Here is a 17,021-nt window from a genome sequence, read left to right as displayed (position 1 = left end):
CACTCGGTCCTTTATCAAGCAGACCTATCAGAAACAAGATAAGGTAACACACACACACACACACACAAACAGTCCCATCAAAAACAATACAATGTAACACACAAGCGCGCACACACACACAAAATACACACACTGGGTCTCAAACCTGAGGATTTCACCGCACCATATCTTTGAACAGATTAACAGTCATGCATGTGTTCCTCAGAGTATAATCCAGGATCTGAAGAAGAACTTTGAGATAGTGAAGCTGATCACAGGCTCTCTGGTGTCGTGCCATCGTCTGGCTGTTTCCGTTGCTGGCTCCAGTGGTCTCTCAGGATCTACTCTTGTAGATGGCAGATACTCTTATCAAGAGGTATGCTAAATTTTATTTAATTTGTGTGTGTGTGTGTGTGTGTGTGTGTGTGTCTTATAACAGTTATGCAAAAAAATCTTCAAATTCTTGTATTGTATTTTGCGTCTCATGGGGTGCAGAATCCTTTGACCTTTTTTTTTTTTCCCACCCTTGTGAAACCTCTGTGTTTGTGCAGTATTTGGAAGGCCATCTGAGGTTTTTGGCGTTCTTTCTACAAGAGGCCAGCCTTTACTTGGTGTGGAACAGGGCTAAAGAGATCTGGGAGTGCCTGGTGTCCGGGATGGATGTGTGTGAGCTGGACCGCGAGGTACGGCAACACCGTGACTCCTTTTTGTGGAGTGCACGTTATCACTTAACGCACACTCTGTTGGTGGCGTCCCTCTTTGCGCTGGTGTGATGCGGCTCGCTCTTTGTGTAGATGTGTTACGAGTGGTTCACTAAAGGACAGCATGACCTGGAGAGCGATATCCAGCAGCAGCTCTTCAAAGAGAAGATCCTCAAACTTGAGCCTTACGAGATCACCATGAACGGTACGGTTGTCGCCACGATTACAAAATACCACCTGAACAGCAGCAGCGCCGTCCCACACACAATCGGAAAGTTGGCGTGTGTTAAACGTCTTAAAACGAACTACTTTTAATTAGGAGTCTCAGCCAGCAGAAGAACACGTCTCACAGTTATCCGGTTCTCCTTCAGATACTGCGATGATTCTGTGTGTAGCGTTAGTATGACGGTGAGCTCTTGTGTCCTGTTCCAGGGTTTAACCTCTTCAAGACCTTCTTTGAGAATGTGAATCTATCAGACCATCGTCTCAAACGGCAGGGAACGCAACTGGTAAGGGCAGCACAGTTAGCCTTTCTCGCTGATGTGGCTGTACGTTCAACTGAGGAGAGACATGGCAGGACTTCTTTAAAATGAAAGTTCCTCGTGTACATGGTGGGGAGGGGAAAAGGGAGAAACCGTGGATGGGTCCTTGGGACAGGCTTGTCAGAGAAGTAGACTGGAGTGGCAGAGTGTTGAGCTTCACCCTTTAGCCTGTGGTCCAGCAAACGTCTGTCATTTCGCTGACGTGCAGTGTGTGGAGCGCCTGGACCTGGTCGGCATGGACTTCATCTGGAGAATCGCCATGGAGTCCCCTGATGAGGACATCGCCAACGAGGCCATTCAGCTCATCATCAGCTACAGTTACATAAACCTCAACCCCAAAATGAAGAAGGTCAGTCTACGCACACACACAGCCACTCAGGACTGCACGGTGGCTGCTTCGCTAATTTCATGATTTAAAAAAAATAAAAGTTTTTTCACATGTCTTTTTTTTTTTTTTTTCCCTTTTCCCTTTTTCCTACACAGGATTCTGTGACCTTGCATAAGAAGTTCATAGCAGATTGCTATAAGAGGTTGGAGGTAGGTGTCGGAGCGTGGGCCGGGTGATTGGTCCCGCTTGTATGTTTCGTCTCCGTGCTATGCCACCGTTTGTCCTCTCCTTCCTCTGTCCGCAGGCCGCCAGCTCTGCCCTTGGGGGCCCCACCTTGACCCACGCGGTCACTCGAGCAACCAAGATGCTGACGGCCACCGCCATGCCGACCGTTGCCACATCTGTGCAGTCGCCCTCCAGGTACGGCCCTGAGTCGGAGTTGGTGTAAGCAGATGTTGGTGTGTGTGCGCTGTGGTTGTCATGTGGTTGGTTATCGCTGGTGTGTGTGCGCAATGTTTTCTCCCTCAGGTCTACTAAACTTGTGATCATCGAGAGGCTGCTGTTATTGGCTGAGAGATACGTCATCACCATCGAGGTGGGTCCTGAATTCCAGCTTTCGGATTTGCGTGGCTTTTACCATTGAGAACACTCTTCTGGAAGGCACGTGCGCAAGTGCTCGTTCTAGCCCAGACAGCTGCTTGCGTAATGTCGTTGTGACGTGCACTAGCGTCTACTGGGAATGTTTTTGGGTCGGTCCTCAAATCCCACCTACAGCCCAGCGACATATGCGTTTGCATGCTGTTCATGAGTGTTTCGTGACAGTCACTCTGTAGTTGTTTGCAGCAACAACTTCCCGTGTGCTGCGTTCCTGTAGAGCTTCCAAAGACTCGATAGAGTCTTCAGATAGAGATGCCCACCTTAGCATTTGTCCAGATATTTCAAATGATTATAATTATCATCCTAGGCCACACTGAAATTGTATCTCAGGCCTTGTGGATGTGGGTGTGTGCACGCAGACACGCATTGGCCTTAGGCCGTAGGCCATCAGTTTTGTGCTGGTGAAAGATTTGGGGCAGAACTCTAACATCTAGATCTGCATTAGCCTCTTTCACCTTCGTTTAGGAATCCAAAATAAAGTTCTGATAGAGTGCGTCTCTCAGGCAGTTCATATTTTTATATATATATATATATATATATATATATGTGTGTGTGTGTGTGTGTGTGTGTGTGTGTGTGTGTGTGTGTGTGTGTGTGTGTGTGTGTGTGTGTGTGTGTGTGTGTATATATATGTGTGTGTGTGTGTGTGTGTGTGTGTGTGTGTATATATATATATGTGTGTGTGTGTGTGTGTGTGTGTGTGTGTGTGTATATATATATATGTGTGTGTGTGTGTGTGTGTGTGTGTGTGTGTGTATATATATATATGTGTGTGTGTGTGTGTGTGTGTGTGTGTGTGTGTATATATATATATGTGTGTGTGTGTGTGTGTGTGTGTGTGTGTGTGTGTGTGTGTGTATGTATGTATGTATGTATGTATGTATGTATGTATATATATGTATATATATATATTATTTATTTATTTATTTTTTTTTAAACCAAATGGAGAGAGAGAATGGATATTGCATGTATGTGCATATATACTGATTGTGTAGTGCATGTATGTTTTATATAGTGTTTGTCTGTTTAGGATCTCCACTCAGTTCCTCGGACTATACTACCTCATGGAGCTTCTTTCAATGGCCACCCTGTGACCCTCCACGTAACCTATGAATCTACCAAAGATACCTTCACTCTGGAGGTACACACACACACAGTGTGTCTAACACTGACAATAAGCTGACATTTCATCCTAAATTTTCAAGGACAGGCACTCGTCCTCAGACACACACAGTGGTAATCCAATACACACACCTCTGTGCAGTAAACCTCGCCATTTATGGACATAGACAGAAATAGTGGACATAGCATGTGTCACACACACTGTTCTTAGTTAAAAAAAAACCCAGACCCAAGTTCACTTTGGCCCTGGTATTCTCTTGTGTAAGGCAATCACAGAAGTGTGTGTGTGTGTGTGTGTGTGTGTGTGTGTGTGTGTGTAGGCTCACAGTAATGAAACAATCGGCAGCATCAGGTGGAAGATTGCGGAGCAACTTAGCTGTCCTGTGGACAACGTACAGATATTCGCCAACGACAGCATGGTGAATTAGAACCCCATACTCACACTCGCATACACACTGATCCAGACAGCACGGTGAGTTAGAACCCCACACACTGATCCAGACAGCACGGTGAGTTAGAACCCCACACACTGATCCAGACAGCACGGTGAGTTAGAACCCCACACACTGATCCAGACAGCACGGTGAGTTAGAACCCCACACACTGATCCAGACAGCACGGTGAGTTAGAACCCCACACACTGATCCAGGCAGCACGGTGAGTTAGAACCCCACACACTGATCCAGGCAGCACGGTGAGTTAGAACCCCACACACTGATCCAGGCAGCACGGTGAGTTAGAACCCCACACACTGATCCAGGCAGCACGGTGAGTTAGAACCCCACACACTGATCCAGGCAGCACGGTGAGTTAGAACCGCGTACACACTGAGTGGACACTCCATATCCTCTGATTTTATGTTGGGACTAATTGGTGCAACATCCAGTTGCTAATGCTTGTTTGTGTGTGTGTCCAGCTGACAATGAACAGGGATCAGAAGCTGCTGAACCAACTGGGTTTCTCTGACGAGCAGAGTCTGACGGTGAAGAGCTCGGGGACAGGGACGCCCTCGGCCAGCTCCGCTGACAGCTCCGCCTCCGCCAGCTCGAGCAGCAGTGGGGTCTTCAACTCTGCATATGCCCTGGAGCAGGTACACACACACACACACACACACACACACACACACACATTTATCTGTTCTTCACCTCTGTAAATTCCCTTAACTGTGTGCTTGTGCTTTATAGGAGAAGTCTCTCCCTGGCGTAGTGATGGCGTTAGTGTGTAATGTTTTTGAGATGCTCTATCAGCTCGCCAACCTGGAGGAGCCCAGGTACAGAAGTAAACCATCGCACCATGCTGCCTAGGGGAAAAGCATTTTCATTTATGGTTCAGAAAGGTGTCTTTTCCTTTAGTGGTTTGTTTGTTTGTGTGTGTGTGTGTGTGTGTGTGTGTGTGTGTGTGTGTGTGTGTGTTACAGAATAACTCTGCGCGTGAGGAAACTGTTGCTCCTCATCCCGACTGATCCGGAGGTGCAGGACGCCCTGGATAACTTTGTGCCAAAGGAATCCAGCGTGTGGAGCCACCAGGTACCACAGAGCACACGTCCCCGCACATCCCGACGTGTCCCCCACGCTCCAGCCGTCCCTGTAACCGAGGCCCTCTCCCCGCGAGGTCGAGGGGCTTCGGAGGGTCGGAGCATGTGGGACAGCAAGGTGTGGAGAGAGCTGAAACGTGTGACTCGTGGCACGCTGGACACTGCTGTTTGTTTATCTGGTGAATACCAGAGTGAGAGAACAAGACGTGCTGATGCCCTTTCCTCTCTCACTCCCTCTCACCTTTTCTCTCTCTCTCTCGTGTGTGTGTGTGTATGTGTGTGTGTGTGTGTGTGTGTGTGTGTGTGTGTGTGTAGAAAACTCTGTTCACCTTGGGTTCTGGCTCCCAGGCCTCCAAGTCTCCATCTCTCTCCAGCAAACATCAGCATCAGCAGAGTGCCGCCTCCATCCTGGAGGCTCTGTTCCGCTCCTCTGCCCCGGGCATGTCCACCTTCAGAGTGCTCTACAATCTAGAGGTACCCCCACACACACACACGCTCCATAATGTGCAACGTCAGGATGCTTGAGTGTGCAGATTTGTTGCTACTGTACAATCTAAAGATGAACGAACACACACACACACACACACACAATGAAAGAACAGACTGTTGTCTCACACATCTGCACACTCGTTCACTCACTCAGGTGTTGAGTTCCAAGCTGATGCCCACCTCTGATGACGAGATGGCGAAGACAAGCGTCAAGTCCTTCTGTGAGAACTTCCTCAAAGCTGGAGGTCTGAGGTAGCGAAGACGCTGACGCAAAACGGGACAGGATGCAACATGCTGAAACATGATACTCTAAATCAGTGGTTGGTCTGTGGTTTGGATCTTTGTTTTGAAGCCATTCCTGGCAGTGATCTTTGTGTGTGTGTCTGCAGTCTGGTCGTTAATGTCATGCAGAGAGACTCGATCCCGTCTGAGGTGGACTATGAGACCAGGCAGGGTGTCTACTCCATCTGCCTGCAGCTTGCCAGGTATCTCCTCATCTCTCTCTCTCGCCAAGCTCGGCCATCGATTTGAAAGCAAATCTGCGGGTACCTTCAGTGTGTGACAGACAGTGAATTCTCTGAGCGGGTTGATGCCTCTGGCTCCTCCTACAGGTTCCTGCTGGTAGGGCAGACCATGCCGAGCATCCTGGACGAGGAACTGGGCAGGGAGGGCCTGGACACGCTGTCCTCGCGGCCCTTCCGGAACGCGGGCCGGCAGAGCGGCCGGCAGCTCTCGCTGTGCGGAACGCCGGAGAAGTCCTCCTACAGGCAGATGTCCATGTCCGACAGGTCCTCCATTAGGGTGGAGGAGATTATTCCCGCAGCACGGGTGGCCATTCAGGTGCGTGTCCGTGCACGTACGTGCGCCTCTGCGTGGCCCGTCCCTTTCAAGCGGGTTTGCAGGAGAGACTTGCCAAGAGAACCGATGATCTCACCGAGAGATAATGATCTCCCCACTGTGTTGTTTCTGCTGTTGCCATGGCATCACTATGGTAATAGACAATGGAGGTCGGGGACTTCACTTCCACCGTGGCCTGTTTCATGCGGCTAACCTGGGCAGCTGCTGCCGGTCGATTGGACCTTGTGGGGAGCAGTCAGCCAATCAGAGAGAGCACCAACTCGCTGTTGCCTCTCGGGGTCCGTAACAGGGTCAGCAGCACAGGTGAAAGACGCAGTCCTGGACGCACAAACACAGAAGGATTGTCAGCATGTTGTAATTCATTGAATTATTCACACCTGTTGTAATGCAGAGAAAGGCAATACTTAGCCGTGTGTCTCCCTCTATGGGTCACAGGCAGTAACTGCAGCTCTAGCAGCGAGGGAGAGGCCACCACACTGCAGGCCGGAATTTGCGTGAAACAGCAGAGTGTCTCCATTAAGGACACGATCATTGCCCGCGAAGCACTGTCCCTGCTGGTCACTTGCCTACAGCTCCGCTGCCAGCAGCTCTGTAAGAACGTGCACACACACACACACACACACACACACACACACACACACACAGAGTGGTTTTGAGCACAGTCAATTCTCCTTGCAGCCTCTTTCTATAACCTGCCCTGCGTGAACGACTTCATCATCGACATCCTGCTGGGATCTCCCAGCGGAGAGGTCAGTGGCCTCTTTTAGCTTCTTTTTTTTTTTTTTTGCCGAATTGATGTCATGTAACTGCTCAACTCTACTCGAGTCCAGGGGGCTTCACTTGGCTTCCTGTTTCCTGACCCCCAGATCCGACGTGTGGCCTGCGACCAGCTGTACACCATGAGTCAGAGCGACACTTCCCCCTACCCTGAAGTGCAAAAGCCCAACCTGTTCCTGCTCAGCGTGGTGCTGGCCGCACAGCTTCCTCTCTGGTCGCCCACTAGTATCATGAGGGGCGTTAACCAAAGGTCTCTGTCTTCTTAAAAACAGACACACCCACACACACACACATTTATCTGTTCACACACAAGGCCAACACAAGTGTCATGCATGCATTCTTTTGAAGAGTTATCACGTTATTGCTTATTCAGACAGCCAGCCGTGTTAGTAATGTGAAACGCCAGACACCTTTAGCAGGCTGTCCAATAGCCGACTGCTTCAATGTGCTCGTCTCACTAGGTGCAATTACAGAAATCCCCCTGGCCGCGGTGATGTTGCTGATGCGCTGGGTCTTTGTTTCCCCAGGTTGCTTTCACAGTGCACGGAGTATTTCGACCTGCGTTGCCAGCTCTTGGACGACCTGACCAGTAAGGGCACTCCTCCGGGTCTTCCACGCTTCCTAGATTTGTCATTCCTCCCTTAAGAGAACATTGGGATCACAGAGTGATGAAACGGTGGAGCGCCATAGCCGTGACCAAACCACTCAAAAGCAATTAGGAAGGAGTTTTGAAGTCGCGGCCCAAGAAAAAGACCTGTGTTACAAAAGGGTCAAAATGAGTCACGCTCATACAGAAGTGCTCTCCCGTAATGCTCGCCGTCTTCTCAGGAGGGTTTACTCCATCCTCTGCCTCCGGTCCAGTTTCTTCTCTGTAGGCGCGGTTGCTGAGTTGTCTGTCTTTCTGTCCCAGGCACAGAGATGGAGCAGCTCAGCCTCAGCCCGGCCGGCATGCTGGAGGATGAGATCAGCTGGCTGGACAACTTCGAGCCCACGTGGACCAGCGAGCTGGAGACCAGCGAGGCAGACAACATCCTGCAGGCGGGACATCTACGACTCATCAAGACACTGCTCTCCCTCTGTGGCAGCGAGAAAGAGCAGTTCGGTCAGTCACACACACACACACACACACACACCCTCATTCACACGCAGTCACTCATGCGTGCACGCAGACAGATGTCTCTACTCTGCGTGTTACCTGTGCCGTTGCATGCACACAGCCTTGGGCTTTGTCCGTCTTTTCAGGGGCTTTTTGGGGTGTGTGTTGTGTTCTCAGGCCCCTCCCTTATCCAGCAGCTGCTGGATGACTTCCTGTTTCGGGCGTCGCGCATCATCCTGAACAGCAACAACCCTTCCAGCACTACAGCCCCTCTGCACGACTTCCACCCGAAGTGAGTGTCTGAAGTTCTGGGGTCACGAGGCACATGCACACAGGCTCCCATCTGTCCAGCCTAGCTATGTTTTTAGCCCACACACACTAGAGCCAGGTGTTGCATACACACACACACACACACACACACACACACACACACACACTTTGCCAACCCACTGCACTTGATCTGGCATGGACCCTCTGAAAGGTCTGCAGTATAGCAATATCTAGCCACAACTTTGCGACAAACATTACAAACACACTGGCCTCACATACCCATACAGAAGCCCTGCCCTAACATGCACAGTGTCAAAGTTAAATGTATTTGTGTCGTGATTTTTACAACACCTGTTGTCACTGGGCAGCTTTACACATGTCTGAGTCCAGGGCCCCAGTGAGCAAGCCAAGGGCAACAGTGGCAGAAGAAAAACTCCCTAGAGCACGAGGAGGAAACCTTGAGGGGAACCAGGACTCAAAACGAGGGGCCCATCCTCATGAGGGGGAAAAAAAAAAAAATAGAAATGACTTCTAGAAGTCAGAGTCTGGTGTGCGGGTGTCCGAAAACCCATCTTGCATGAGAACAATGTCAGTTAGGCTTTCTTCATGTCTTTACATGATGCACAGGGCCCCACCCGAATCACAGCCCTGAAAACCACGTCACTCCCACTCACCTCCAGACAGCCACAGTCACTGAGGTGGAGTATACACGCCAACCCCCCACTTCTCTTCTCAGGTGCAGCACAGTGAGCAGCCGCTTGGCAGCGTATGAGGTGTTGGTGATGCTGGCTGACAGCTCTCTCACCAACCTGCAGCTCATCACACGGGAGCTGCTGTGCATGCACCACCAGGCTGACCCATCCCTCACCAAGGAGTTTGACGTGAGTAACGCTTTAATGACACAGCGATGCTTTAATGGATCACATAAATATCTTTTTATGTTAAGCCATAGTATCCCAAGTAACAACATGTAGAGTTCGTTGCAGTACGAGTGACTGTGTGTGTGTGTGTGTGTGTGTGTGTGTGTGTGTGGTGGGGTTGGGGTTGGGGTTGGGGTTGTCTCAGTATCTGCCCCCAGTGGACAGCCGCTCCGTGTCAGGGTTCGTGGGTCTGAAGAACGGAGGGGCAACTTGCTACATGAACGCTGTCTTCCAGCAACTCTACATGCAGCCTGGCTTGCCGGAGGTGTGTGTGCACGTGTGCAAGCCTACGTTCATGCGTGTGTGTGTGTGTGTGTGTGTTGCGGCCAGCACATATACTACTGCAGTAGAACACATGCAGTTTCCGCTTTGATGGGCCAATTCACCGTTTCACTGATTTCATTTTGTAAGACATCCAGTGGCTCCATTTGCAGAGTCACTTTTCACAAAGTCAAAATGACTGAATGTGTGAAGCCTTTTAGTTTGGGTTTTTGATATGTGGTGATCTTAGTCTGGTTTTGTCTTAACTGCCACAAGATGGGACCAGACACTTCAAGTTTTAACGCATTTGTGAAAGCGAAAGGTGCTGTACTCTCCGTTGTGTGTTATGAGTAAAAGACAACAGTGTTGAATAGGCAGTGCTTTCTTCACATATATGTCAGGCCATCCTGTCCATAGAAGACGAGACGGAGAATCCAGAGGAGAGCGTGTTCTGCCAGGTGCAGTCACTCTTCGGCCACCTGATGGAGAGCAAGCTGCAGTACTACGTCCCCGAGAACTTCTGGAAGGTACACTCAGTGGTCTTCACAACCAGCATATGCACATCCAACACACGCTCACAGGATCACGAGCCTCGTCAAGCTCAAAAATAGAGTTTTTGGGTTGTTGTGTAACACGATGTTCTCTTGTGTGGAATAATCTAGAACAGTAGTGGTGTCACATGGTGTTTCTGCGCAGATCTTTAAGATGTGGAATAAGGAGCTGTATGTGCGAGAGCAGCAGGATGCTTATGAGTTCTTCACCAGCCTTGTGGACCAACTAGATGAACATCTGAAGGTATGGCCTACACAATATTATCTCTCTCTTGCGCACACACAGTAACCCTGCCATGTTACTCACTATGAAGCTGGTTTGAAGAAGGAGTGAAGTGGTTAAGCATGTTTTTGAGCAGTATAATATCTTAAAAATCACACTGTTGATGTGATGTTTTGCCTTTTGAACTGAATTGCACGGTCACAGGGAGCTTGATTTCGTTGGACCTTATCAATGTTTGGGAACAGCCATTACTCAGCCATGCATGTGAGCCTTGCTTGGGTTTTTGGTTCAAATTATCCCACAAAAAATATTTGTTTGTCTTTCATTCAGAAAATTGGGAGGGAGCAGATCTTCAAGAATACGTTTCAGGGCATTTTCTCAGACCAGAAGATATGCAAAGACTGCCCCCACAGGTCAGTAATACCATCTAGAAGAGCAGACCTAAACTACACATTAACGTCTGGAGTAGACTTTACATAAACTACACGTTAGCGTCCAGAGCACACTTTATTTAAACTACGCTTTAGCAGCCAGAGCACACTTTACTTGAACTACACGTTAGCGGCCAGAGCACACTTTACTTAAACTACATGTTGGCGGCCAGAGCACACTTTACTTAAACTACACATTTGCGTGCAGAGCACACTTGAACTACACATTAACGTCTGGAGTAGACTCTACTTAAACTACACGTTAGCGTCTAGCAGAACAGTCATTTCTTAGACTGTTAAGTAATCATCAGTAGTAATTAGGTCCGTTTGTAGTTTAATTGCCTGTACTTTTAACGCTGATCTTCGATTCGTATCTTTGTTGCTAATATAAGCAGATATACTGGTATTAAGTCTCTCTCTCTCGCGCTCTCATTTTTGCAGGTATGAGCGAGAGGAGACCTTCATGGCGCTGAACCTGGGGGTGACCTCCTGTCAGAGTCTGGAGATTTCCCTGGATCAGTTTGTCCGAGGAGAGGTCCTGGAGGGCAGCAACGCATACTACTGTGAGAAATGCAAAGAGAAGGTAAAATTCTCCCTCTTGTGTTGGTGTGTTCGCTGTGCGCGCGTTAGCTGGCGTTACGTTGGGCTTAGCGTTTAAAATCTCCAGGCGCTTATGCTCCAGTTGTGGAACACCTTCGTGTATTTTTACTGTGCATATAGGGTCGTTAAAACCTTGTCCCGTCACCGGGTCTGCATTCCTGGTCTGTGACTGAGGCGCGTTTATGGGCTGTGCGTTATGTGTTGCAGAGAACCACAGTAAAGCGCACCTGTATTAAGTCCCTGCCCAGTGTGCTGGTCATCCATCTGATGCGTTTTGGCTTTGACTGGGAGAGTGGACGTTCCATCAAATACGATGAGCAGATACGGGTAAGGGCATCTTCTCCCGCGAGGGAGGTCGTGGTTGGCACACCTTCTTTGTTGGACGTGCGGGTGATTTGGGAGCGTCCCACCCCGTTCACCCTCCGCTCGGCTTCCTTCCTGCTAGTTCCCATGGGTGCTGAACATGGAGCCGTACACGGTGTCGGGCATGGCCCGCCAGGACTCCAGCGCTGACCACGGCGAGAACGGCCGAGGGGCGGAGCCTGGGGCTGGGGGCTCGCCCCGTAAGAAGGTCACCATCTCGGAGAACTACGAACTGGTGGGAGTGGTTGTCCACAGTGGGCAGGCACACGCAGGACACTACTACTCATTCATCAAAGACCGCAGGTGTGTGTGTGTGTGTGTGTGTGTGTGTGTGTGTGTGTAGGTCTGTCTGTCTGTCGATTAGGTGACTTAAGGCTTGCCTTACTGTACTAAGGCAAGGAATGTAGCCACTGCTACATTCCAAAGGTTTCAGGTGACCCAGCACTGTATTACTGCACCATATGTGTTATTGCTAAAGTAATGTGACTATTACTTGTATGTACCGTATGTTTTTGCTTTGCTGACAACCACATTTTAAATATTTGGCCTCTAAATCTGGTTATGCGAGGTGTCCCCTGCCATCTTTGGTGTGTGCGGGAGTTAGGGCATGTGTTTGCTGCCTGGGAGCCTGTGTCTGGGTTGTAAGAGAGTAAATGGGCCCAGATGCCTGGCAAAGCTGTATCTACTGAAAACGAGAACGGCCATCTTGGGAGCGTAGGAAAGTAGGACCGACCGCACGGACCTAAGAACCACCATGCTCTCCTCTCTCCGCCCTCCTCTAGGGGCAGCTGGCGAGGTCGGTGGTACAAGTTCAACGACAACATCGTGGAGGAGTTTGAGATGAACGACGAGACTCTGGAGTACGAGTGTTTCGGCGGAGAGTACAGGCCCAAAGTCTACGATCAGTGTAGGTCACGCTCCCTCCTCTCCTGCGTGTCCGTTTCTGGTCTTCCCGTACCGTCACGGTCTCCGTCCCAGTTCCACCAGCACCAGTTGTACCGTCTCCAATACAAATTGCATCGTGCGCGTCAGCTGTGTGGTAAGCGCGTTTCTCTCCCCGACAGCCAACCCGTATCCAGACGTGCGGAGGCGTTACTGGAACGCCTACATGCTCTTCTACCAGCGAATCAGTGACCAGAACTCGCCCGTCCTGCCCAAGAAGAGTCGTGTGAGTGTGATGCGTCAGGAAGCCGAGGACCTGTCCCTGTGAGTCACAAGCCACGCCCTTTCCTCTCCCATGCGCTGCGCCGGGCGTCGGCCACTTCTTAACGGACCTTCTCCATCCCTCTGCCCTTTTTCTCTGCCGTGTGTCTGTCTCTCAGGTCGGCGCCCTCCTCTCCCGAGATCTCCCCCCAGTCGTCGCCGAGACCACCCAGGGCCAGCAACGACCGCCTCACCCTGCTCACACGCCTGGTCCGGAAGGGGGAGAAGAAGGGCCTGTTTGTGGAGAAGATGCCCGCGCGCATCTACCAGGTGCAGTCCATTAATGTCACTTAACACCGGGCCAGATCCGGTCCCGCGCTGCATCATCAACAACAACAACAACAACAAATAATAATTTTAATAATCATCATCATCAGATTCATCATGACCAGAGGGGCAGCCTTGTGTTAACTTCCGGGGGCTCTTGTCTGGCTCTAGAGCTGCAAGTTTGTGCATGACGTACATCAGAAGGGTCTGACCTCTGTTTGTGTTGGGTTTGTCGTGTAGATGGTGCGGGACGAGAACCTGAAGTTCATGAAAAACAGAGACGTGTACAACAGCGATTACTTCAACTTCACGCTGTCGCTGGCCTCCGTCAATGCGGTGAGACTCCCCCATCTATCTCTGCTCACACACCGTTGACACTTGAATTAATGCTTAAGAGCACTGAGCGCAGTTATTTGTCCACCACGCGCAGACAAAGCTGAAGCACCCGTCCTACCAAGCTATGGCCAAGACCAGCCTGGAGCTGGCGGCCCAGTTCCTCTTCCACACCTACCTGCGCACCAAAAAGAAGCTCAGGTGGGCGAGCCTGCTTGACCCCAGCAGAGCGAAGGAACATCGGCGTGAAAGAACAGGCCATGACCTTCAGCCTCTCTCTCCTTCTCCCCGTAGAGTGGACACGGAGGAGTGGATCGCGACAGTGGAGATGTTGCTGTCTAAGAGCAGCGAGGCGTGTCAGTGGATGGTTCAGTACCTGGTGGGTCCCGAGGGCAGAGAAATCATCAGGTGAATTTGGACATGCAAACACATGCTGGCTCCCGCACACACGTCCCACAAGACAAATTCCCATCATGACCTATAAAGTGACCTATATCGCTGCATAAGCTTTAAAGGGTACCTACTCAAAATAAAGCCGTGCATGTTCCCAGAACACCCAAGGAGAATCGTGCACTCTGTAGTGAAGTCTGTAGCCTCCACCACAGCCTGCAGGCCTGCTGAGGTCTCAACACAAAATAGCTTTTTTTTTTTTGCAGTCTGATTGGTTGGGAGATCGTGTGCACTCGGTCTTGGCCATGGAATGCAAACCCCTGGTGGCATGCACGTGAAGTGATGGACATATCCTGGGTGTGTGTGTGTGTGTGTGTGTGTGTGTGTGTGTGTGTGTGTGTGTGGTAAAGAAGTGGGCATGTTGTCTACTCCTTGAGGATTGGCTGGTTGGAGTCAGAAAGTGGGCTTGCCCTCATATCACACCATGGCTTTGTCCAGGCCAGAGAATGTGCTGGAATGGTTTACCGCGCCGAGAGCTTTAGCACACGCGTCTCTCTCTGCCTGCACTGAAACACTGGCGTCCCAACTACCACAACACTCGCCACCGATCCAAGATACAGAGCTGATTTTCCGCTCAAGAGTAGGTATTTGTGGGCATGTGTGTCTGTGCGCGTGCCTACACCAGTTGGTCCTGACAGTTCCCACCAGATTCCACACAACATGCGGTCTCTGTGTCGTTACAAATAGTGCGCGTGTCGTTTACGTGGACCAAGAGTCGCTTCCTTCGGCAGAGGTCATGTTCTTTTGCAGTCTCTCTGCGCTCATCACTGTCTGTCTCTTTCTCCGTGTGCCTTTCTCCATGTCTCTCCTCCATCTCCGTGTCTGTCCGCCTGTAGGAACTGTCTGCTGGAGTGCAGTGTGCGGGAGGTGCGCGTGGTGGTGGCCTCTATCCTGGAGAAGACACTGGAGAGTGCGCTGTGCTTCCAGGCCCCCGGGCTGGACAGCCTCCTGGACATGCTGCTCTCTCTGCTGGACAAGGACGTGCCGGAGAACTGCAAGAACTGCTCGCAGTACTTCAGCCTCTTCAGCAACTTCACCCAGAGGGTGAGAGAAAGACGGAGAGAGGGAGGGAGGAAAAGCGGATGAAAAATACAAGGAGGGTTCTGAAGTCTCTGAAACTTTTGTATGTGACGCACTATGGCAGTGTGTGTGTGTGTGTGTGTGTGTGTGTGTGTGTGTGTGTGTGTGTGTGTGTGTGTGTGTGTGTGTGTGTGTCACTTTCAGGGAGTCGGGCCATGCCAGTTGTTGCTGAAACATTCTGCTTATCGTCGGATGCTCGTCTTCCTGTTAGGGCCCAATCGACAGAACAATCAGGTAGGACCGTTCCGCACGTCAGATCAAAGCCTGATCGGTTTTGTTTAGGGCATGCTGGAAACTTATGCTTGTTGAGCAGATTTGCAGCTCTGTTTGCATGTTTCACTTGGGACTCGTGTAACTCGGTCGTTGTTTTTGTTTTTGTTTTGTCTTCAGAACCGGCGCTGGAGTTCTGCTCAGGCCCGAGAGTTCCTGCACCTGCACAACACACTGGCTCTGATGGTGTTGCACACAGACCTCACATCTCAGAGGACAGAGGGTGAGTGTGGGCAGTACTGACTGTGGCCCGGGCGGTACTGACTGTGGCCCGGGGGGTACTGACTGTGGCTTGTTCTCCTGTGGCACTGCAGTTCTCGGTGCCTTCAAACTCCGTTCCTCTGGCCTTGTGCCTTCATCCTCCTCTCTCCTGCCACTGCACCCAGACATCAACACACTGCTCTTTCAACCTGAAGGACAGCCTTACCTGATGGAGGTAAACAAACACACACACACACACACACACACACACACACACTCACACACTTCCCTCAGAAACACTGTGAAGTCCTGGAATGTGGGCGTAGCCACCAGTCAGATTCTGCTTGTTTTCTATTGCAGGTGATGTTTGCCATGCGTGAGCTCTCTGGGCCTCTGCCCTTCCTCATAGAGATGGTGACCTACTGCAGTTTCTGTAATGAGCCTTTCTCTCTCGCCGTGCTGCATCTGCTGAAGGTTAGGCCTGCCCGTCCCTTACCCATAATACACTTCTGTGTCCTGAAAAATACACGTCCCACTCACAGCTTCTGTTTCTTCGTCGGTTTTCTGCATCCTTCATAGCAACAGTGTGTGTGGTTTTTTTTTTTTAATCTAGAATCAGCTGGAGATGGCTCCTCCTCACGAGCTCAAGAACATCTTCCAGATGCTTCTGGAGATTCTGGTGAGTGGTGTTGAGCAGATCTGCACACCAGGTTCAGCTTCAAAGCTCTGCTTTCTGCCAAGCTCCTGACATTATGACCACTGGCTTTAAAGTACATTTTAGTTACATCAGCATTATTTACATTACCAGAGCAAGTAGACCAAATATGGGAGCCAAAACCAACTACTAAATACTGTTGTTTTATTTTGTTTTTGTTTTATTTTTATTTTGATTCTTCAGATGGTAGAGGACCCCCTGCAGTCCCAGAGACTGAAATATGCATTTGAGTCTGAGAAGGGACTTCTGGGTAGGTTTCTCTTCCCCTTCCACCGCAGGACACAGAGAGGCCCAGCTCCAAAATGTCACGTCACCAGCAGAAATCGTGACGTCATGTGGGAGATGTTTCAGTGTAACAGAGACATATATTCATTCCTTCTCTCTCTCTCGCTCTCTCGCTCTCTCGCTCTCTCTCTCTCCAGCTTTGATGCACCAGAGCAACAATGTGGACAGTAGTCGCTGCTATCAGTGCGTTAAGTTCCTGGTCACCTTGGCTCAGAAGTGAGTTCCCCCTCTCACACCTCCTCCGTGTGCAGAAAGGCGGGTCCAGCGTTTGTGGAGGGGCGGGGTTAACAGAAAGGCTTGTCCAGCGGTCAGTGGGGAGGCAGGGCCGTTTGTGGAGCAGCGGGTTAACAGGAGCTCTCGGTGTGTCTGTGTTGGCCAGGTGCTCTCCAGCTAAAGACTACTTCAAAGAGCTGTCAGGACACTGGAGCTGGGCAGTGCAGTGGCTACAGAAGAAGGCAAGACGAGCGTCCTTACGCTCTCGCGTCTGCTCAGGCTATAGCATGTGGCTGTAGGAC

The 17,021-nt window shown here is 50.5% G+C and overlaps 1 protein-coding gene across 5 annotated transcripts in view; it reads left to right on the top strand.

Moving 5' to 3' along the window:
- Window positions 1–17,021, top strand: part of usp24 (ubiquitin specific peptidase 24) — a 38,724-nt gene that overhangs the window by 17,824 nt on the left and 3,879 nt on the right. For 3 of the 5 annotated variants that reach the window (XM_081717308.1, XM_081717309.1, XM_081717310.1), the window contains 48 exons: window positions 1–43; window positions 206–355; window positions 531–662; window positions 774–885; window positions 1,113–1,189; window positions 1,431–1,571; window positions 1,706–1,759; window positions 1,855–1,970; window positions 2,079–2,145; window positions 3,238–3,348; window positions 3,650–3,748; window positions 4,246–4,419; window positions 4,514–4,599; window positions 4,747–4,981; window positions 5,179–5,337; window positions 5,507–5,604; window positions 5,742–5,837; window positions 5,964–6,192; window positions 6,351–6,513; window positions 6,646–6,801; window positions 6,889–6,959; window positions 7,077–7,237; window positions 7,515–7,576; window positions 7,898–8,089; window positions 8,261–8,375; window positions 9,090–9,234; window positions 9,419–9,538; window positions 9,936–10,061; window positions 10,231–10,329; window positions 10,639–10,721; window positions 11,181–11,322; window positions 11,547–11,666; window positions 11,785–12,005; window positions 12,485–12,609; window positions 12,767–12,908; window positions 13,025–13,175; window positions 13,413–13,508; window positions 13,603–13,706; window positions 13,800–13,913; window positions 14,792–14,999; window positions 15,180–15,269; window positions 15,426–15,528; window positions 15,620–15,741; window positions 15,867–15,980; window positions 16,120–16,185; window positions 16,405–16,471; window positions 16,644–16,722; window positions 16,886–16,961. The exon at window positions 1–43 is cut by the window's left edge and continues 65 nt beyond it. In XM_081717308.1, coding sequence (XP_081573434.1) covers window positions 1–43; window positions 206–355; window positions 531–662; window positions 774–885; window positions 1,113–1,189; window positions 1,431–1,571; window positions 1,706–1,759; window positions 1,855–1,970; window positions 2,079–2,145; window positions 3,238–3,348; window positions 3,650–3,748; window positions 4,246–4,419; window positions 4,514–4,599; window positions 4,747–4,981; window positions 5,179–5,337; window positions 5,507–5,604; window positions 5,742–5,837; window positions 5,964–6,192; window positions 6,351–6,513; window positions 6,646–6,801; window positions 6,889–6,959; window positions 7,077–7,237; window positions 7,515–7,576; window positions 7,898–8,089; window positions 8,261–8,375; window positions 9,090–9,234; window positions 9,419–9,538; window positions 9,936–10,061; window positions 10,231–10,329; window positions 10,639–10,721; window positions 11,181–11,322; window positions 11,547–11,666; window positions 11,785–12,005; window positions 12,485–12,609; window positions 12,767–12,908; window positions 13,025–13,175; window positions 13,413–13,508; window positions 13,603–13,706; window positions 13,800–13,913; window positions 14,792–14,999; window positions 15,180–15,269; window positions 15,426–15,528; window positions 15,620–15,741; window positions 15,867–15,980; window positions 16,120–16,185; window positions 16,405–16,471; window positions 16,644–16,722; window positions 16,886–16,961 — 5,812 coding nt within the window. Of the gene's footprint in view, window positions 44–205; window positions 356–530; window positions 663–773; window positions 886–1,112; window positions 1,190–1,430; window positions 1,572–1,705; window positions 1,760–1,854; window positions 1,971–2,078; window positions 2,146–3,237; window positions 3,349–3,649; window positions 3,749–4,245; window positions 4,420–4,513; window positions 4,600–4,746; window positions 4,982–5,178; window positions 5,338–5,506; window positions 5,605–5,741; window positions 5,838–5,963; window positions 6,193–6,350; window positions 6,514–6,645; window positions 6,802–6,888; window positions 6,960–7,076; window positions 7,238–7,514; window positions 7,577–7,897; window positions 8,090–8,260; window positions 8,376–9,089; window positions 9,235–9,418; window positions 9,539–9,935; window positions 10,062–10,230; window positions 10,330–10,638; window positions 10,722–11,180; window positions 11,323–11,546; window positions 11,667–11,784; window positions 12,006–12,484; window positions 12,610–12,766; window positions 12,909–13,024; window positions 13,176–13,412; window positions 13,509–13,602; window positions 13,707–13,799; window positions 13,914–14,791; window positions 15,000–15,179; window positions 15,270–15,425; window positions 15,529–15,619; window positions 15,742–15,866; window positions 15,981–16,119; window positions 16,186–16,404; window positions 16,472–16,643; window positions 16,723–16,885; window positions 16,962–17,021 lie in introns of those variants that run through there. The other 2 variants (XM_027027906.3, XR_014124486.1) reach the window with 2 other exon arrangements.

Source organism: Electrophorus electricus, chromosome 7 (genome assembly GCF_041902795.1).
Source record: "Electrophorus electricus isolate QZ-2024a chromosome 7, ASM4190279v1, whole genome shotgun sequence".
Lineage (NCBI taxonomy): Eukaryota > Metazoa > Chordata > Actinopteri > Gymnotiformes > Gymnotidae > Electrophorus > Electrophorus electricus.
This window is presented reverse-complemented; position numbering and strand designations above follow the sequence as displayed.